Raw genomic sequence first — 16897 nt, 5'->3', positions numbered from 1 at the left:
TTTGACGGTCTGATTGATGCTTCTCTGTCTCTGTCTGTTTTTGTTCATCAGTTTATGTTGTTCATGATGCAAACTGTTTTATCCATCTTTCCCTAACACGTAGGTCTGGGCTTGACCACATCAAGCCCCCCCCCTCCCCCACCCCCCCGCCACACACACACACACACACACACACACACACACACACACACACACTCTGTATGCTCTTCTTCAGTGGCGCACAGTCGCTGCTTCTGCTCCGAGTCCCTGCAAGCTTTCCTGTTCCCGGACTCAGTCAGCTCCTCCCTTCGGCACCGCCCTAACCTGTTCTTGCCAAAAATCACAAGATTCTTGACTTCTTCACCTTTCCTCCAGATTTCCTTTCTTTTGCCCGCCCCGTCGCTGTTGTTTTCCATCCCCACCTTCCCAGCCCTTCTCCTCTTCCATACTGCCCCACAAAGCCACACCTGTCCCGGCGAGTGCCCGAGAGTTTGACCACGTATTTAATGGCAACAAAAGAAAAAGGAAAGTAAGTTGTAGGAGACGCGGGAGCAGAACCTGACAGATGAGCCCACTTGGCGGGCGCCACTCCGTGTAACTGAGAAGGGCCGGCCGCCTCTGCCCGCCCCACCTTGTACAGAGCGCGGAGCTGGGGGCGGGAAGGGGCTGGGCCGCTGATATTCATAAGCTAAGCTGGGCCCCAGACGGCGGGCCAGCCCTCGCAGGGTGCAGGTGGAGGGGGTGGCCCCGGACCAGACCACCCACCGCTGGGGGCCGTACGCCGCAGGGACAGCGGGCTCCGGCTGTAGGCCACCGGCCTGGAGCGCGGCCAGGAGCCTGGGTGGGGCCCCGAGCGCGCAGCCAGTCACCCGGGCATGTGGGCCGTGGGTGGGGCGGGCGGGCGGGCCGGGCTGAGGACGCTGTTTGCCAACATCTCACCGAGTGTTTGTCCAGCCAGCCGGTGCCGCTCGCGGGTGCCTCTGTCTCTCCCTCCCGCCCCCGACAGCTTCCGCCGCCCCCACTGGACTTGGCGGGTGCGCGGGTGGGGGTTCCCGGACGGGATCGTGGAGGGCGCAGGTGAGCCCTGGGCCCTGCAGGTGGGTGCGGGGAGGGGAGGGGGCCGAGAAGGGGGGATTGGGAGAGGACCAGGGGCGGGGGTGGGGGGGGGCGGGGGTGGGGGTCTCCGGATCGTGGAGGGCGCAGGGCTGGGGATGACCCGGGGCTCAGTCTGGGTCCCATGGCCCGCGCCCTCCCACGGCAGCGCCGCGTCCGGGTGGGCTCAGGTGCCGGGCTGGGCGGCGATCTCGGCCACGCCACCGGGTGTCCGGTGTCCGGTGTCCGGTGTCTGGAGTCGCGGGCGGGTGAGCCCGAGGGCGGGGGGCTGGTGGTGGCGGTCAGGGGTCCCCCGAGGGGGCGGCCGGCGGCACGTGGGGGAGCCTCGGGCAGTTCTGGGCTGCGGGCGGGGCTCCGAGTCCCCGAGGGGCGTGTGCCCACACGTCAGTCGGGTTCCGCCCGCCAGGGAGCTGGGGGCGGGCTGGTGGCCGCGTGGGGGTGTCGGGGCGGCTCTAAGGTTTCTGGACTCAGTAGACGGGGCCTGGCGCCCAGTCTCCCCCGCCGCCCGGCCTCCCGCGGCCTCCGACGGTGCCCGCGCTGACTGCGCCGCGGACCAGCACGCGCACCCACGTGGGTAGAGCCGTGGGGACCTCCTCCGCCCCAGACCTTCCAGGAGAGTCAGAAACAGGGTACCCTCTGCGGTTGGGGGGCGGAGGGCCGGCCGGACAGTGGCCCCGTCAGTTGCGGGGGGAGGGGAGGGGCGATCACCTTCCTCCACCAAGTGGGCAGCCCCGCCCCGTCCTGCCCCAGGGGTTCCTGCGGCCGAGGTGGATGGGCGCGGGGACAGTGACAGTGTGAAGTCACAACTTGCCTCCCAGGGTCAAAGGGAAGAGGCCAGGGAGGCAGCTTTCTCTGAATTGAGTCCCCTCACCTTCTAAAAGGCTTTTTTTTTTACTTGATTGCCTGTTTCATAGGAACGATTTAGATACCAATATTTTTTACATGAATAAGCCGAAGGCATATGTGGGCATAGATCTGGCATGCGAATGGTATTTTCTAGATAAGTCCATGTGTACAGTAATTTCAAATTTCTAAAGAATGGCATATATTTACAAGCCTTAATAATTACTGTCACTGCTGATAGTTCATTTTATCCTCAAAAATGGCCCTTTTGCAGAAAGATTAATAAGGTAAAGTTGCATTAAGATAACTGAAAACAGCTGACTGTTTTACAATAATTAAAATCCAAACTCTATTTATAACATTGAAAGTCATACTGTCTGTTCTATAGTACTTTTATGATTTAGGCTGTATCTCAGGCTGTTTTGTTTTTGTTTTGTCTCAGAGTTGTTGACAACCATTTTCGTTTTGTAGGACAAGGCTGTAGAGGATGTCCCCCGAGTTAATCTATGGGTGTCCTGGAAAACACCTGATCCTATGACCCTTGGAAATTTATTTTTGGAATAAATAGCAGATGTGGGCTTGTGGCTTGTCATTGCTGTCTTTTAAGAAAAGTGCTGTCGTTAAAGAAAACTGAGTTAGCTAAGCCTTTTCTTTTTACTGGATCTTGAATAACTGGAAGTTTGCTGTGCTCAGTATGTTAGGGGGAAAGTCATTCGAGTTTGATTCAATATCAGCAACGATTGTCCTGTCAGTCAGTGAAAGCATGGAAAACCCTAGTGAATTAATTTCCTCGTTTCTATTTCCTCCACCCGGGCTGACTCCACTTGCCCCTGTAGCTTCACATAGATTTCCTGGCATCGTCCTCAAGTTACAGAGATTCCCAGGGCAGGCCTTCATTTCACAGACGAGGAAACCGAGTCCAGAGAAGTGAAGTCACAGCTGAAAGTCACACAATTCACGAGAGGCAGAGCTGGGAGTCCTGACTGGGGTCCCTTGCTGGCTGTCCTCTGAGCACCCTGTGCTGGGTTGACTTTTCCATCTGGAAGCAGGGGGAGGAAAGAGTTCATTCATGCTAGCAGGAATCAACAGTCTTAGAATGGCATGCGTATTATTTAGCAGCCTGGCCACAGGACAGCTGTAGGTCAGTCCCCAAGTATCCTCCGAGCACACAAGGAAGCCAGTGTCTTTCCTTCAAGACCCCTCGTTCACTTCAGTGCTAACAATCCATGTTGACTCCGACAGGCAGAACAAAAGCCAAACCCGTGAAAGAGCTTGAGCATCTCCTCGCGGAGGTGCTGTGGGACCCTTCACATTGTGCGCATCTGTACCATTTGTGCTATGCCTCGTGGTTGTGTGAGAGGGGAAACTGAGGAGGAAACGGTGAGCAAACAACATCCACACCTGGGCCAGCATGACCTGGGTGGGGTTTTTCAACACCTGCCCTCCCTAAGCTAATCTGCAATGGCCTGGGTGAGGCTTCTGCCCAGAGGCACTCGGTCACACACCTTCAGTTCAGCATTTCCATGGCTGCGAGGATTGGCTGGTCTTTATTCGGAAAGTTCACAGGCAGAGCCACATCCGGTGATGTTGGCATAGATGCTCCGCTGTACTGATGGAGGACGGTAGAGCCAACTCGGAGTCATGCTGCCCAGCTCTGCCATTTCCATCTTCTCCATCTGTGGTGCCGGGCGAGTGAGGGGCTGAACTCCAGGGCTGCTGTGCCGATTAAATGAGTGGAATGCATGTACAGTGCTGAAGATAGTGGCTGGCACAGCGAGTGTAAGTTCTTACTACCAGGAGCACTCTGAGCGGGGGAGAGGGGAGGAATGTGAACTTGGCCCGTTCAGGGGGTTCGTTTTTAGGCTTTACTCACACTGTTATTGTTGCTAGGATTCACCCCATTCAAAATGGGGAACAGAGCAGAAGCCTCAGGCTTTAGTGGGCTCCTCATTTTCCACCATGTTTTATTTCCATGGAAGTCAGCGATTGGAGCCATGGAAGGGCCAACAGAGGACATTTACTGGAATGTTAACGAGTTACCATTCATTTTGGTTCCTTATCCCTTCATCTCAGAGCACGAGTCAAGGGTTCCGAGGAACCAAATTCTTCCTCTGGTTCCTGTCAATCTCTGGACACCAACTTTAGTGTGAATTTAATGAGCCCCCTCCCCCCTCAGGAAACTGTTAGAACCCCAAAGTCAAAAAAGCATTATCAAACATCAGTTCACTGGCTGTTAGATTTTTTGAGGGTCACCTCAAAGCAAAATACAAAGGGATAGAACCTGAGATAGGCAGGCCTGGCTGAATTTGGAGTCAGACACTGCTTTTAATTCTATTTTAATTTTCTCTTAATACAGTGTTCCATTTGCATTCAGGTAGATGAATGCTATGGGAGATAGATTATAGGATGCAGTAGTTGTAGCCCCAGTAAAGGTCTTTGCTACATAGTGAACAGTTAGTGAATGTGTGCAAACCACACTTGTCTCAAAAGACTGGTGTGGATGGAGAAACAGTTTGCAAGAAAGAGGAGGAAGAGAGGAACCTCAAGGACACTCCCAGAGGGTGGGAGGGGCAACACAATCTGGATGTGTGGATGACAACAGGTGAAGGAACTAGGAGGCTAAGTGACTAGTCTCAAGTTTAAGAGCACTTAAACTTAGTTTGGAGAAATGACATTTGAGAGAGCAGGGCTACATGGTGAGATTATCGAGGCATTATAAGCACCAAATTATTAATCAATTTCTTAGAATTTGGGTGATCTTATCATATTGAAACAGGTGAAAAGTCTTGTTTTTCCAGAATGGAATTGTATACATAATTTCCTTCTGATTACAAAAGTATGAAGGTTTGTTATTTAAAACACACACACACAGAAATGTATAAGGTAGAATGGAACCTCAAGGGGAATTGTCAGCCCCCTTCCACTGTGAAGCCACTTGTGACTGCACTAGTCCAGGCTACACTTTGGTAAGAAATCAAAGTGAATGACTCCTTAATATTCCCATAACTGCCCTTCTCCTGACCCCTTTCATGACTCCAAATGCTGACTTCACAGCCTTTTTAAAGGAGCCTCTAATCAACTCTTTCATACAGCAAGGATCCCTTGTAACGAACCTAGTCAGCTCTCCATTCCCCCAGTTTATCTGACCTGTAAATTTAGATTTTATTAAATTAGGTTATCTAGAGGAGGTACACCTAAAACCTGGTGACCTTCCAGAACGTACGGAAGGGTTCTCTCCTGCACCTGCACTGTTTTCACGGTTCTAGTAGGCTGTCTGGACATGGCATTGTCCTTCTTCGAAGATGAGAGTACGTAATTGCGTTTATTCAGTGCTGCTTTTAAAGGGGAATGGGAAAAGAGCATGATGGTCTAATTTTTATTCTTTTTCTTCCTTCAACATGTTTCTGTTTTGGTTCAGTTTGAGGTGGGTAATTCCGTGAAGTCTCAAAAAACAGTATTTTGTTTTGAAATAAGTTGTTTGGAAAGAGCCTTTTCATTTCCTCCTATGCCTTTTTTAAAAAATTCTTTTCTCAGCCATACAGTTGGTTTGTTAGGCTCTGAGGTAATAATATGTTTGCTTGGTTGGGACAAGGCCAAACTTCTGTTAATTTTTTTGTTTCCCTGAGATTGACCCGTAAAAAGTTAGGGTTTGGTTTGTTTTGATAAAGTATCTTTGGAAATTACAGGATAGAGGTCACAGAAACTGTTAACAAAGCGAGCCTCAGCGATTCTTTCCTCTGCCCCAGAAACAAAAAGCGATGCTGTATTTCCTCTAAGCTTCATAAGCCCGTCCATGCCCAGCGCCTACACATTTTAATACCGCCTGCTTCTGGCTGTTGCTCTTTGCAGGTTCATGAACAGCATTGTGGGCAGTAAGTTTGGTGCCAGGAACCAAGAGCTGGTGAGCTGAATTATCGTCCCAACCCTTCGGGGACTGCTGCGAGTCTCTGGGAAAGGTCCCTCCAAGTGCCAGCCCAGGTGGAGGCTCACCTGGAAGCCGTTTTCAAGAACCTTTGCCACAGGTGTAAAAGACTCCAGGCCTGAGAAGATGCTGAAACAGATACTGTCGGAGATGTACATAGATCCTGATCTGCTGGCAGAGCTCAGCGAAGAACAGAAACAGATCCTGTTCTTCAAGATGAGAGAGGAACAGATCCGCCGATGGAAAGAAAGAGAAGCGGCGATGGAAAAAAAGGAGTCCCTGCCAGTGAAATCCAGACCAAAGAAAGGTAAGCCTAGCTCCGTGTCGGCTGTGGACGTGTTCGGAGAATGGCTCCTGGCTTGTTTGAACATTTCGCACCAGTCAGAAGCAAGCCAGGTTTGCGTTCCTGATTGGTAGATGGACCCTAAATGTTATGGAGATTCTAATAGTGTAATTTATCAACTTGAAGTCTATATTCGGGACACACACACACACACACACAGCAATTACCCTGGAGTTGTGTGAGCAGATTGCTTGCCTGAAACTAGACAGACCTTCAGCTGAAGTAACAAGCCCCCAGGGGTCTGATGTGAGGGGTATTAAGGGAGGTTTCTGTCCCCCTATTGTCATCGATGCCTAGTGCTCTAGTTACCAGCATACCAAGTGCTTGCATCCGCGTCTCTATGGCAATTGTGTTTTGCATGTTTTAGACTTAAAGAGATTTTTCTTTGAGTTATCGTTTTTTAGGGAAAATCCCTCTTAAAATACAAATACTGCTATAAGGAAAAAGGCCATAATACTTTTTAGTATTATAATTTTTTTTAGTGTGAGTTAACTTTTCAGATGTATTTCGTCCTGACCCAAGGAATCCCTTGGTAGCCTGAGAGGGCCTTTGAGACCATGGGGGAGGAATACTTTGTACATCAAGACTTAAAATATAAACACATACAGTCCTAGAAAAGCACACGTTAACCCCGCCCCCAACCAGCCACCCTCCCTCCCCTCCAACTCCCCCTGTCAAATTCTGTTATGGATGAATAACTAAGTTGTTCTTTTAAAAACACACAGTTTCAAGGTCACTTACACAGGCATTCAAGACCAATCTCTCCTCATTTTTTTATTAAGCTAGGGAAAATAAGATTTGATAAAACCATTCAGGGTTTCAAAGATTGAGAAAATGAGTCTTACTTGAACGCTGGTATGTGCAGACTCAAAAGGAAGTCACTTTAGTGACATTTGCCAAATACTGATTTTTACTAATAACTTTTCCCAATTCAGCTTTATAATGACATAGAAATAAATGAGTATCTCATTTATTATTGTTATTATCAATAACAACTATTTGTTAAATGCTTGTTTTGTCAGACACTAGGCAAAGCCATTTACACACATATCTCACCCTCACAACTTCTGCAAAAGTCAGTATTAATATTCCTATTTTACAGATGAATGAACTAGAATCAGAGAAGTAAGATATGCAAGGTCACACCGGCAGTAGGTGCCTGTTCTGTTGGGTTTCACAGTACCCTACACTGTCCAAAATAGACTTTTTCCTTCAATAAGCAACTTGGTCCAGACCGAAGCATAACCCTTTCGTCTTTCTGAACTGTGTATGCCTCTCTGTGCATTCTTTAGTCAGAGCTCATCAGATATACCTGGGCCCCTTTGGGCACCATGGTCATTGTGGACATAACATATTGATGTGGTGGCTGACTTTGGGGACTAGTGAGAACGGAAAGGTTCTGGCCCCAGAGTCAGTGGCCCAGACTGTTAGACATTGGGCTTCTGCTGTTTGATGAATTGATCTTCTCGTGGTGACTTAAGAAACAATTTCCATTTATTTGCTTACATTCTTCCTGTGCAGAGTTTTGAATCTGCCTCTCAGAAAACCTGTATGACTACATTAGCTAAGTGATCATGAAAAAATATATATACAGTGAAAGTTCCATCAGTATTTCATGGAAGTTTATTCCTCCCTTAAATTTAATACTCGGAGAAATATTTTCCATTACCTAGTTCCTCTTCTGATTACAGGAAAAGGGAAGTTTTGAGATTCTTTCCCTACTTCTCCCCCAAAAGACAACAGTTCCCTCTTTCCTATTGTTCTGCCTCCAAAGTTAAAGCCACAGATAAAGGCAGTATTATCAGGGCAGGTGGTTTCCAGAGGTGTGTTTGTGCTGCAAACCTGCCAGCCCGTCACTGTTTGTCAGACGGCTCATTGTGGGCTTCTGCTCTTTTCAGACCTAAGCTCCCTGCCTCCCCTGCCTCCCCTGCCTCCCCTGCCTCCCCTGCCTCCTCTGCCTCCCCCGTGCCTTCCCCGCCCCCATCCCCCCACCATCCTGCTTGCACCCAGATGACTTGAGTACTGCTTTTTCTTAGCCAAGCTGTGGCTTTGGAGACTGGCCTTTTTTTGGCTCTTTAAATGCATCTTTGAGCTTGTTTTGTTTTGTGAGTTTGTTACCCCAATAAATTTAATTTTAAAAATTTAAATAAGTATATCTTATGCCCACCCCTGACTCCTTCACACCATTCCAGCTCATCACTCAGCCATGCTTACATTGTCTCCTGGTCATTTTTATCTCTATATGGTTTACTGTAGTGAGTTCTGAAGGAGCATGACTAAAACGTTTGATATTGTGCATGCCAGATACCTGGCCACTTTTTAGTAATCTTAGGGCTAAAGTAGGAGGGGCTGAAAAACAATTGGAAGTATGGATTTAATTCTTTCTAGATCAGAAATTCATTTCCAAAACGTGGTGGGACAATGTGATTCTAAGAGAGACAGAGAAGTATGGACCTCCTCTCCCCACTGAGGTCTAGAGCTGTACGGTCCAATATGGCAGCCACTAGCCACGTGTGGCTATTGAGCACATGACATGAGGCTAGTACGGATTGAGGTGTGCTAGAAGTGTCAATTACTGATTTCAAAGACTTGGTAAGAAGAAAATAATAATTTTATAGGCATTCTATATTGGCATCATATTTTGGATATCTTGGGTAAAATAAAACATTTTAAAATTCATGTCACCTGTTGTTTTGATTTTGTGATGGAGCTACTAGAAAATGAAGTTATAGGTGTCACTCATTTGGACAGCGATACTCTAGACCAGCGGTCACCAACCTTTCGGACCTCACTGACCACAAGTGGTCCACGGACCACTGGTTGGCGACCACTGCTCTAGACCATAAAAGCAGCACCAGCCAGTGTTTATTGAACTGATGGTGTATCAGACCCTGAGCTCATTGCTTAAATATATCATCCCATTAATAATCACCACCAAGCCTGAAGCTCAATTAATGTTCACACTTTTGAGGCTAATGGACATTAACTAACTTTTCCAGGGCAACAACTAGTAAGTAAGTGAAAGAGCTGAAAGGGATCTTGAGTCTGACTCTCCCAAAGCTGGTGCTGTGGACAGATATGCTTACCTGGAGCTTAATAACAGTCACTGTTGTGTGCAGGTGCCTTTCGCACATCGGAAACATATGCTTGCATTGAGGCCCTGACCTGGAGCCTTATTCTGTATGGTTTTTTCTTCTGGTACCACAACCAGAGGAGGCCTTTACCTAGTAGAGGACTGCCTCGCACTTGTTTCCTTGGGTCTCTCTAAAGTTGATGGAAACCTAGTGCAATAGGCTGGCATCTGGTCACTGCGTGTGTGCCCTTGAAATGGACTTGGAGTCCTGAAACTTCATTTGCTGGATTTTCATTGTCATCAAATGGGCAACTTCTTATATGCAGAGCCTTCCCTTTTTCATGAGACAATGATCAAGCCATTGGTTTGTGCCACTTGCAATGTTTACTTCCCATTCCCTTTACTCACTGGGAGAAAAATTTATAATTAAGGGGAAGTGCTACATAAACTTCCCTCTCTCGTGTCCTCACATTACAGAATGAACGTAATTTCAAGGTGAAGTTGGCAGGAAATCCAGAATGCCTCGATAGCAACGTGTATATACATATGCTAATTTTATGTTATTTTAACTTAGAATAAAGACTTATTTTTACTTTAAAACCATTATTTACTGACAGTTAGCATTCAACATTATATTAGTCTCAGGTATACAACATAGTGGTTAGACATTTCTATAACTTAGAAAGTGATCCCCCCATAAGTCTAGTACCCACCTGGCACCATACATAGTTATTACAATATTATTGATTATATCCCCGATGTTGTACTTTACATCCCCATGACTGTTTTATAACTGCTAATTTGTACTTCTATTTTTAAAAATATATATATATACTCTAGAGGCCCGGTGCACAGATTTGTGCACTGGTGGGATCCCTTGGCCTGTCCTGTGAGGATTGGGCCAAAACCAGCTCTCCAACATCCCCTGAGGGGTCCTGGATTGTGAGAGGCCAGGCCGAGGGACCCCACCAGTGCACAATTGGGTCTGGAGAGGGACGCAGGAGGTTGGCCAGCCAGAGAGGGACCACGGGAGGGCTCTAGGGCATGTCCAGGCTGTCTTACCCAGTCCTAATCTGCCGGACCACAGCAGCAAGCTAACTTACCAGTCAGAGCGTCTGCCCCTGGTGGTCAGTGCAGGTCATAGTAACTGGTTAACTGGTTGACTGTCTGCCCCCTGGTGTTCAGTGCACGTCATAGCGAGTGGTTGAGCAGCCTAGCATATCATTAGTATATTATGCTTTGATTGGTTGAACAGGAACAGCCGACCAATTGACCAGACACTTATATATTAGGCTTTTATTATATAGGATTTTATTGACTTCAGAGAGGGAGAGTGTGAGATAAAAACATCAATGATGAGAATCATCAATCATCTGCCTCTTGTACTCCCCTACTGGGAACCCAGGCATGTGCCCTGACCGGGAATCAAATTGTGACCTCCTGGTTCATAGGTCAATGCTCAACCACTGAGTCACACTGGCTGCACACAAATGTCTTTTCTTAATGTCACTGTTTCTGCTATCCCAATTACTAAGTCTCAAAATGCTGGCATCATCTTTGAGTCCTTCCTTGATTCAGCCGCCTGGATGTTACTGTCCTGTTTAACACTGCCCTTTCCCTCATCCAGGCTGCAGTTACCAGTTACCTCCCTCCTGGTCTTTTCACCCCTCTGCTCTCCCCATTCTCTTCCCACTCGGCCATCAAACACACACCTCCTACTACCCTGATACACCTACATGCTGGTATGCCCTAGTGCTTCCTAAGTCACTTCTCTGACCCTGGTACCACCTGGACAGACGGTCATGGATTCTATGTTGGTCAGTTGGTCAAGAACATGGAGCTAATACTTTCTGGACATTTATCATGTGACAGGCCTGTGAGGTCAGATTTATTACCTCTCTCTTATCAAGGCAGGAACTCAGGCTCAGAGCAGTAAAGTGACATGTTGGTGGAAACTCTGGGATTTTAATACCACTCTCTGGCTTTATGCAGTACAGGGCCTAAGTTTAAATCCTTCACCCATGTGTCTAGGACCTGTGCCTTGGGGGCCTCTCTCCCTAGCAAGGTCCTCACCCCATGGTCAGGTGACTTCTGAACCTTCTTCAGCTCTGGGTGAGACCTGGCTTCCCCATAGCCCCTCACCAACTCCCTTCTCCGAGCTTTGATCGTGTTGTTCTTTGTGTTGGGCACCAAACCCTTTCCTGCTCTAAGTTCCATATCCATCCACCAAAACTCAACACAAGGAACTTCTCTTCTTGTTTCTTTTCTATCCTTTGATTTCTCACTGGACTTAAACAGCTAAGGTGGTTATATAAGGTGGCCCTTCAAACTGGTTAGTTCATCTTCTTAAGCATTCCCATGGTCCCTTTACCACCACCCTTCCCAATTCAATGCCTGCTTCCTCTAACTAGAATGCAAGTTCCCTGAGAGGAGCAGACAGTGGCTTGTCTTGTACATAAGTGTTTACATGCACCTACCTCAGTGCATGTAGATACACAATAAAATTTATCAAAGAAGTAACCTACTGCCTCATTTTCTCTCACAGACTCTAGGTGACTTGCAGGAAATGGCCACATCAGTGTTATCCACACATCCCCAGTAGCATCGAGCTCTGCATCGTGCTCAGAGTTAGAAACTCTTACGTTTTTGTGGAATGAGCTAAACAGAGGCCTTACTAATCTTCCCTCATGTTGGCCAGACGCTGAGGGTGTCAGAGCCAACCCTCATTTTACTAGAATGACTTCCCGCCTCCCCTAAGGTTTCATGGCGCTGTGTGGAGCCACTTGAAGCCTCTCCCATCTCTTTGCTTTCAGGCCCCTTTAAGAGCTCCTGTAGGCGAGCAACAGTCAGAGCAGATGATCAGCAGTGCCTCTCTGTCAAGAGCCCATTATTATGGCAACTGGCTAAATCTGACATTTCACATCTAATTCTCTTTCTTCTTGTCCCAAAACCACGATTTCTTTAACATCACCATAGTCTCACCACCCACCTCCTTTGAAAACTTCACGATTCTCCTTTGGTTCTCTTCTCAAGTTTCTAAGCACCTTTCTCTGTTCACAGGCAGCTCCAGGATTTCTCTCTCTCACCTTGCAGAGCAACGCCTTCTGCTCCTGCCTGCAGTTCATGGGACTCTTTGGAGACGGTTTTGGGGGAGCATGTGCCACACTACTGAGCAGAGCTGCTGGGATCCCTGGGTCCCTCCTCTGTCCACCTGGCACTCTGCAGTCTCCTCTCATGGCATCTCCCTCCTGCTGTCAGAAATATCGGTAGAGTATCACTTAGGTCAGCGGTTCTCAACCTGTGGGTCGCGACCCCATTGGGGGTTGAACAACCCTTTCACAGGGGTCACCTAAGACCATTGGAAAGCACATATATAATTACATATTGTTTTTGTGATTAATCACTTTAATTATGCTTTAAACATGCTTTAATTATGTTCAATTTGTAACAATGAAAATACATCCTGCATATCAGATATTTACATTACAATTCGTAACAGTAGCAAAATTACAGTTATGAAGTAGCAACGAAAATAATTTTATGGTTGGTGGTCACCACAACATGAGGAACTGTATTGAAGGGTCGCGGCATTAGGAAGGTTGAGAACCACTGACTTAAGTGAAGGATGAGCGATGGACATAGTAAAACATATTATTCATTGCCCTGAGAGAGTGATAAAGGGAAATGTATGACAACTTTCTAAAGTTAATGAGCCAGTTGGCATTTCCCCAAACAAAAGCCCCAGCTGAACAGGGCTTGTCCCCAGGAGGGCACATTCAGCATTGATCTTCCCTTCGTGCCTGGTGTCCCTTCCCCTGCCTCTCCCCTGGTGAAACTGCGTGAGGTCAGCTTCCTTCGGAAGGAGGCATTTGACTCCTTTTGTAGTGAAGACTGTGACTCAATCCCGCTGCCCCGTATCCTAGTTAGAACGTTATGGTCCTGCAGAAAGTCTCCACTGCATGGGGCAGAATGGAACGCCCAACAGAGAGAACAAATCTGACCTTGAGCGGCCTGCTCTTTTAATGTATCCCCAGGCAGCAATAGGAAGTAGTCCACAGTACAGTGCATGGAGGCGCTTTCATTGAAAACCTTCCTCTACTTCCTGTAAGGAGACAAGACAATCCCAGTGTGGATTTCTAACCAAGAGCATGGCTGCCTGGGTTCCAGGTGGGCGCCCTTTTCACGTACCCAACACCGCTGGCTGGCTTGAGATCCTCAGGGCCCAGATCCAACTGTGGACCATGAAGGCCCTGGGTAGGCCTGCCCGGAGACCTACAGATTTAGGGACTGTGCCCCTTGGCCTCTCCCAGGTATCTCCACCTTCCCCAGGGTTCAGGAGCATGAACCCTTATGGCCACATGTCAGCAGTAGGGCACTAGAATGTAACCCAACCCTTGTGACCAGTTGTAAACAAGGGTTATTTAAGTAGCTTCACCGAGTATCACACTACCGACCAGTAGTATTATCTTCTCACAGCTGGTGTGAATCTCTGAGCAGCCATATAAGTAAACAATAGGAGAGTGATGATAGCAGTTAACCTCTCTTGAACTCCTAGTGTGTGGCAGGCACTAGGGGACATGCCTATACGCCTAGCCTGCCTACTCTTTCAGCAGTCCTGTGTAGTAGCTATCAATAGTCCCATGCTGCAGAGGAGGAAACTGAGGCTTAGAGAGATTAAGTAATTTGTCCAAGTCGCACAGCTAGTAAACGGCAGGGCTAGGATTTCAACTAAAGCCAGTCTAACTCTCAAATGCAAGCGTTTTGCCCAGCAATGCAGCCTATAAAGATAGTGGAAACACCAAACCCTGGGTGGGCTAATTCTAGGATACAGGGAGATGCTTAGACTTTAGGGGTTCTGGTATCTGATATTAGCTCCATTACCCTAAAGGTTGCTGCACACAGTGCATGCTTCCATCCCGTCTCGCCTCCTTCATTTATAAAATGGGAACGTTCAAAAACCATATTCATTGTCCTGGCTGGTGTGGCTCAGTTGGTTGGAGCATTGTCCCATACACCAAAAGGTGTGGGTTCAAGTCCTGGTCAGGGAGATCCCCTGAAACCGATTGATGCATCTTTCTCATATCGATGTTTTCTCCTCTCTCCATTCTTCTCTCAAAAAATCAATCAAACATTTAAAAATAAAACCATATTCAAAACAAACATCACTGCAGCCTCCATGTCCATTGTTCTCTAGAAAATCTGCTTGTTCCTGGGCAGGTTGGAAGTGCTTTGCCTCTTCTAATATCCACCTCCCCCCACCCTCGAAGACCCTAAATACTTCAATGATGGAAAACATAGTAACCCCTGACTAGAGATCCTGTTCAATCCGAATTTTGTTTTGCTTGCAGAGAACAGCAAATCTGTTCATTGGAAACTGGGAGCCGATAAGGAAGTCTGGGTGTGGGTGATGGGCGAACACCATCTAGACAAACCCTACAATCTGCCCTGTAATGAAGGCGTTGCTGAGAGCACCCAGCCCAAAGCACAACAGGAAGCGGAAGAGCTCAGGTATGCAATCTGCAAACCCATGAGAGCCTCTTGCTCACAGGATCTGGTGGGAGAGCGGGGTGGGATTTCAAGGGTCACAAAAGTGACTTAGATCCCTCTGGAAGGTCCCTAGAGACTCCTGGTGATTCCTGTCCTTCTCACCATCGAACTAGCTATTTCCTTTTCCCACTTGTCATTCCATTTTGATGTGGATGTGGTTTTGCCAGTGATCACTGCTTTCCCTGGAATCATGCTAGAGCAACGCAGGCCGATACAGGTGGACATCAGGAATATAAGTGACCGTTTAAGCTTCTGGCCCTCAGAGAAGATTACCTAGCTGTGGGCAGCTGATAAGCAGGCCCGTTAGGTGCTCCCCTGTGCTGGGCACTGGGAAGTCAAAGATGAACAAGGAGCTTCAGTCTGGCAGGAGAAACAGGCAGCTCCCCGCAGCCAATACAGACTGTGATATGTGCTACGATTAAGTTCTAAACAGAGCATTGACGGAGCCTGTCGTTCTTGGGCAATGTTGAGTTCTGAGTATTTGGGGTACACATGGGCCCCCACATCGTAGGAGATGGGGGCCATGTTCTAAAGGCCAGGTTTAGGAGTTTGGACCGCATTCTGTGAACAGGAAGAGGTTTTTGAATAAGGAAGTGACAGGATCAACTGAGAGGTGACTAGGGTGGGAGCAGTGAGTAGGGGATGGATCCCCTCTGTTTGGTGGCCAGGGTGGTCTCTGTGAAGCCAGCTCTCCCTAGAGTGTTGCAGACCTATCTGAGCTGGTGACATAAAAACAGACACATGGACTTCGGTTCAGATCCCCAGGGCTGGTGATGCTGCCTTCCACCTTCTATAACTTAGAACTGCACGTGGACATACAGAGCAAAAGGAATTACCTTCTGCTGATCATAGGAAGGTGGTGTGCCCTGGCAGTTTAACATCTGAACCAGGAGATGGGCAGACCAGGGTTCAAATCCTGGCTATCTGCTCTGTGGCCTTGGGTAAATTATATAGTTATTTTGAGTATCTTATATAAAGCAGAGGTGCCTGGTTGGCTAGGCTCAGTGGTTGAACCAGGAGGTCATGGTTCGATTCCCAGTCAGGGCACATGCCTGGGTTGTGGACTTGATCCCCCGTAGGGGGCATGCAGGAGGCAGCCAATCGATGATTCTCTGCCATCATTGATGTTTCTATCTCTCTCCTTCTCCTTTCCTCTCTGAAATCAATAAAAATATATATTTTTTTTTAAAAAAGCAAAGGTAATGGTGTCTTCCTCACAGGATTGTTCTGAGGATTAAGTTAATCTCTTTAAAATACCGAGCCAAGAGCTCAGAGGATTATAAGCAGGCAGCCAGGGGTATCTGTTCCTGGTTTTCACATTATCCGAATGTGGGCATCTGCTTTGGAAAAGCTGTCCGTGTTCAGGAATGCCTTTGGTAATTCCACATTTGTTTCTCTTCAGCAAAGCTCAGTCCAAACATTTCACCAGTAGCTTGACCACAAAATCACACGACTGTGATCTGCAAACACCAGGTACCTGGGAGTCTCCGAACATCTGTAAGAAAGTGGCAGGACAGGAGGAATCGGACCCAGGCTCAAGACCAGCACCAACGCTTAAAGAAGAGAAAACCCCAGTGAGTCTTTCCTATCTGCAAACGTGCAGAATTTCATCTCTGGGGAGACAAAGGTATTGGGACCACTGAGACAAATGAGCTGGGCAACACATTCTTAAACTGGCTTTTTTTTGGGGGGGGGGCGGCGTGCGGGGAGTCCTCTTAACTTGAAGGTCCTACTGTTCATTGCAGTTGGGGGATTTGGTTCACCTGTAAAGCACCTCTTCTTCATGGGACTGAAAGTGTGAAAAAAGAAGTCTAGGAATAAAATGTTGCATGTTAAGCTGTTTTCAGGGTTTATTTTCCCCTGTTTTATGTCTTCTAATCTGGGGTCCGCAGCTTTTGCTGGGAAGGGCCAGAGAGTCCACTCTGAGGGTGTGGGCCCTAGGGTCTTTGTCTCAGCTGAATGGGCACGGCGGTTCCAGAGAAACTTTATCTACCAGGCGGGCAGAGGGCCGGGGTCATCAGGCTGCAGTTTGCTGGCCCCTGACCCGTAACGCCGGCCCACTTGTGATCTACGTTTT

The 16897-nt window shown here is 47.8% G+C and overlaps 1 protein-coding gene across 3 annotated transcripts in view; it reads left to right on the top strand.

Moving 5' to 3' along the window:
• Window positions 1–426: 426 nt before the first annotated feature.
• The window catches only part of SH2D4A (SH2 domain containing 4A), a 49919-nt gene continuing 33448 nt past the window's right edge, over window positions 427–16897 (top strand). The window contains exons 1-5 of one of the 3 annotated variants that reach the window (XM_070408516.1): window positions 448–508; window positions 934–1056; window positions 5785–6164; window positions 14622–14781; window positions 16223–16394. In XM_070408516.1, coding sequence (XP_070264617.1) covers window positions 5984–6164; window positions 14622–14781; window positions 16223–16394 — 513 coding nt within the window. In that variant the 5' untranslated portion in view covers window positions 448–508; window positions 934–1056; window positions 5785–5983. Of the gene's footprint in view, window positions 509–933; window positions 1057–3571; window positions 3715–5784; window positions 6165–14621; window positions 14782–16222; window positions 16395–16897 lie in introns of those variants that run through there. The other 2 variants (XM_070408517.1, XM_070408518.1) reach the window with 2 other exon arrangements.

Source organism: Myotis yumanensis, unplaced genomic scaffold (assembly GCF_028538775.1).
Source record: "Myotis yumanensis isolate MYYU_CA2020_CCGP unplaced genomic scaffold, mMyoYum1.0.hap1 SCAF_3, whole genome shotgun sequence".
In the NCBI taxonomy this organism is placed as follows: Eukaryota; Metazoa; Chordata; class Mammalia; order Chiroptera; family Vespertilionidae; genus Myotis; species Myotis yumanensis.
This window is presented reverse-complemented; position numbering and strand designations above follow the sequence as displayed.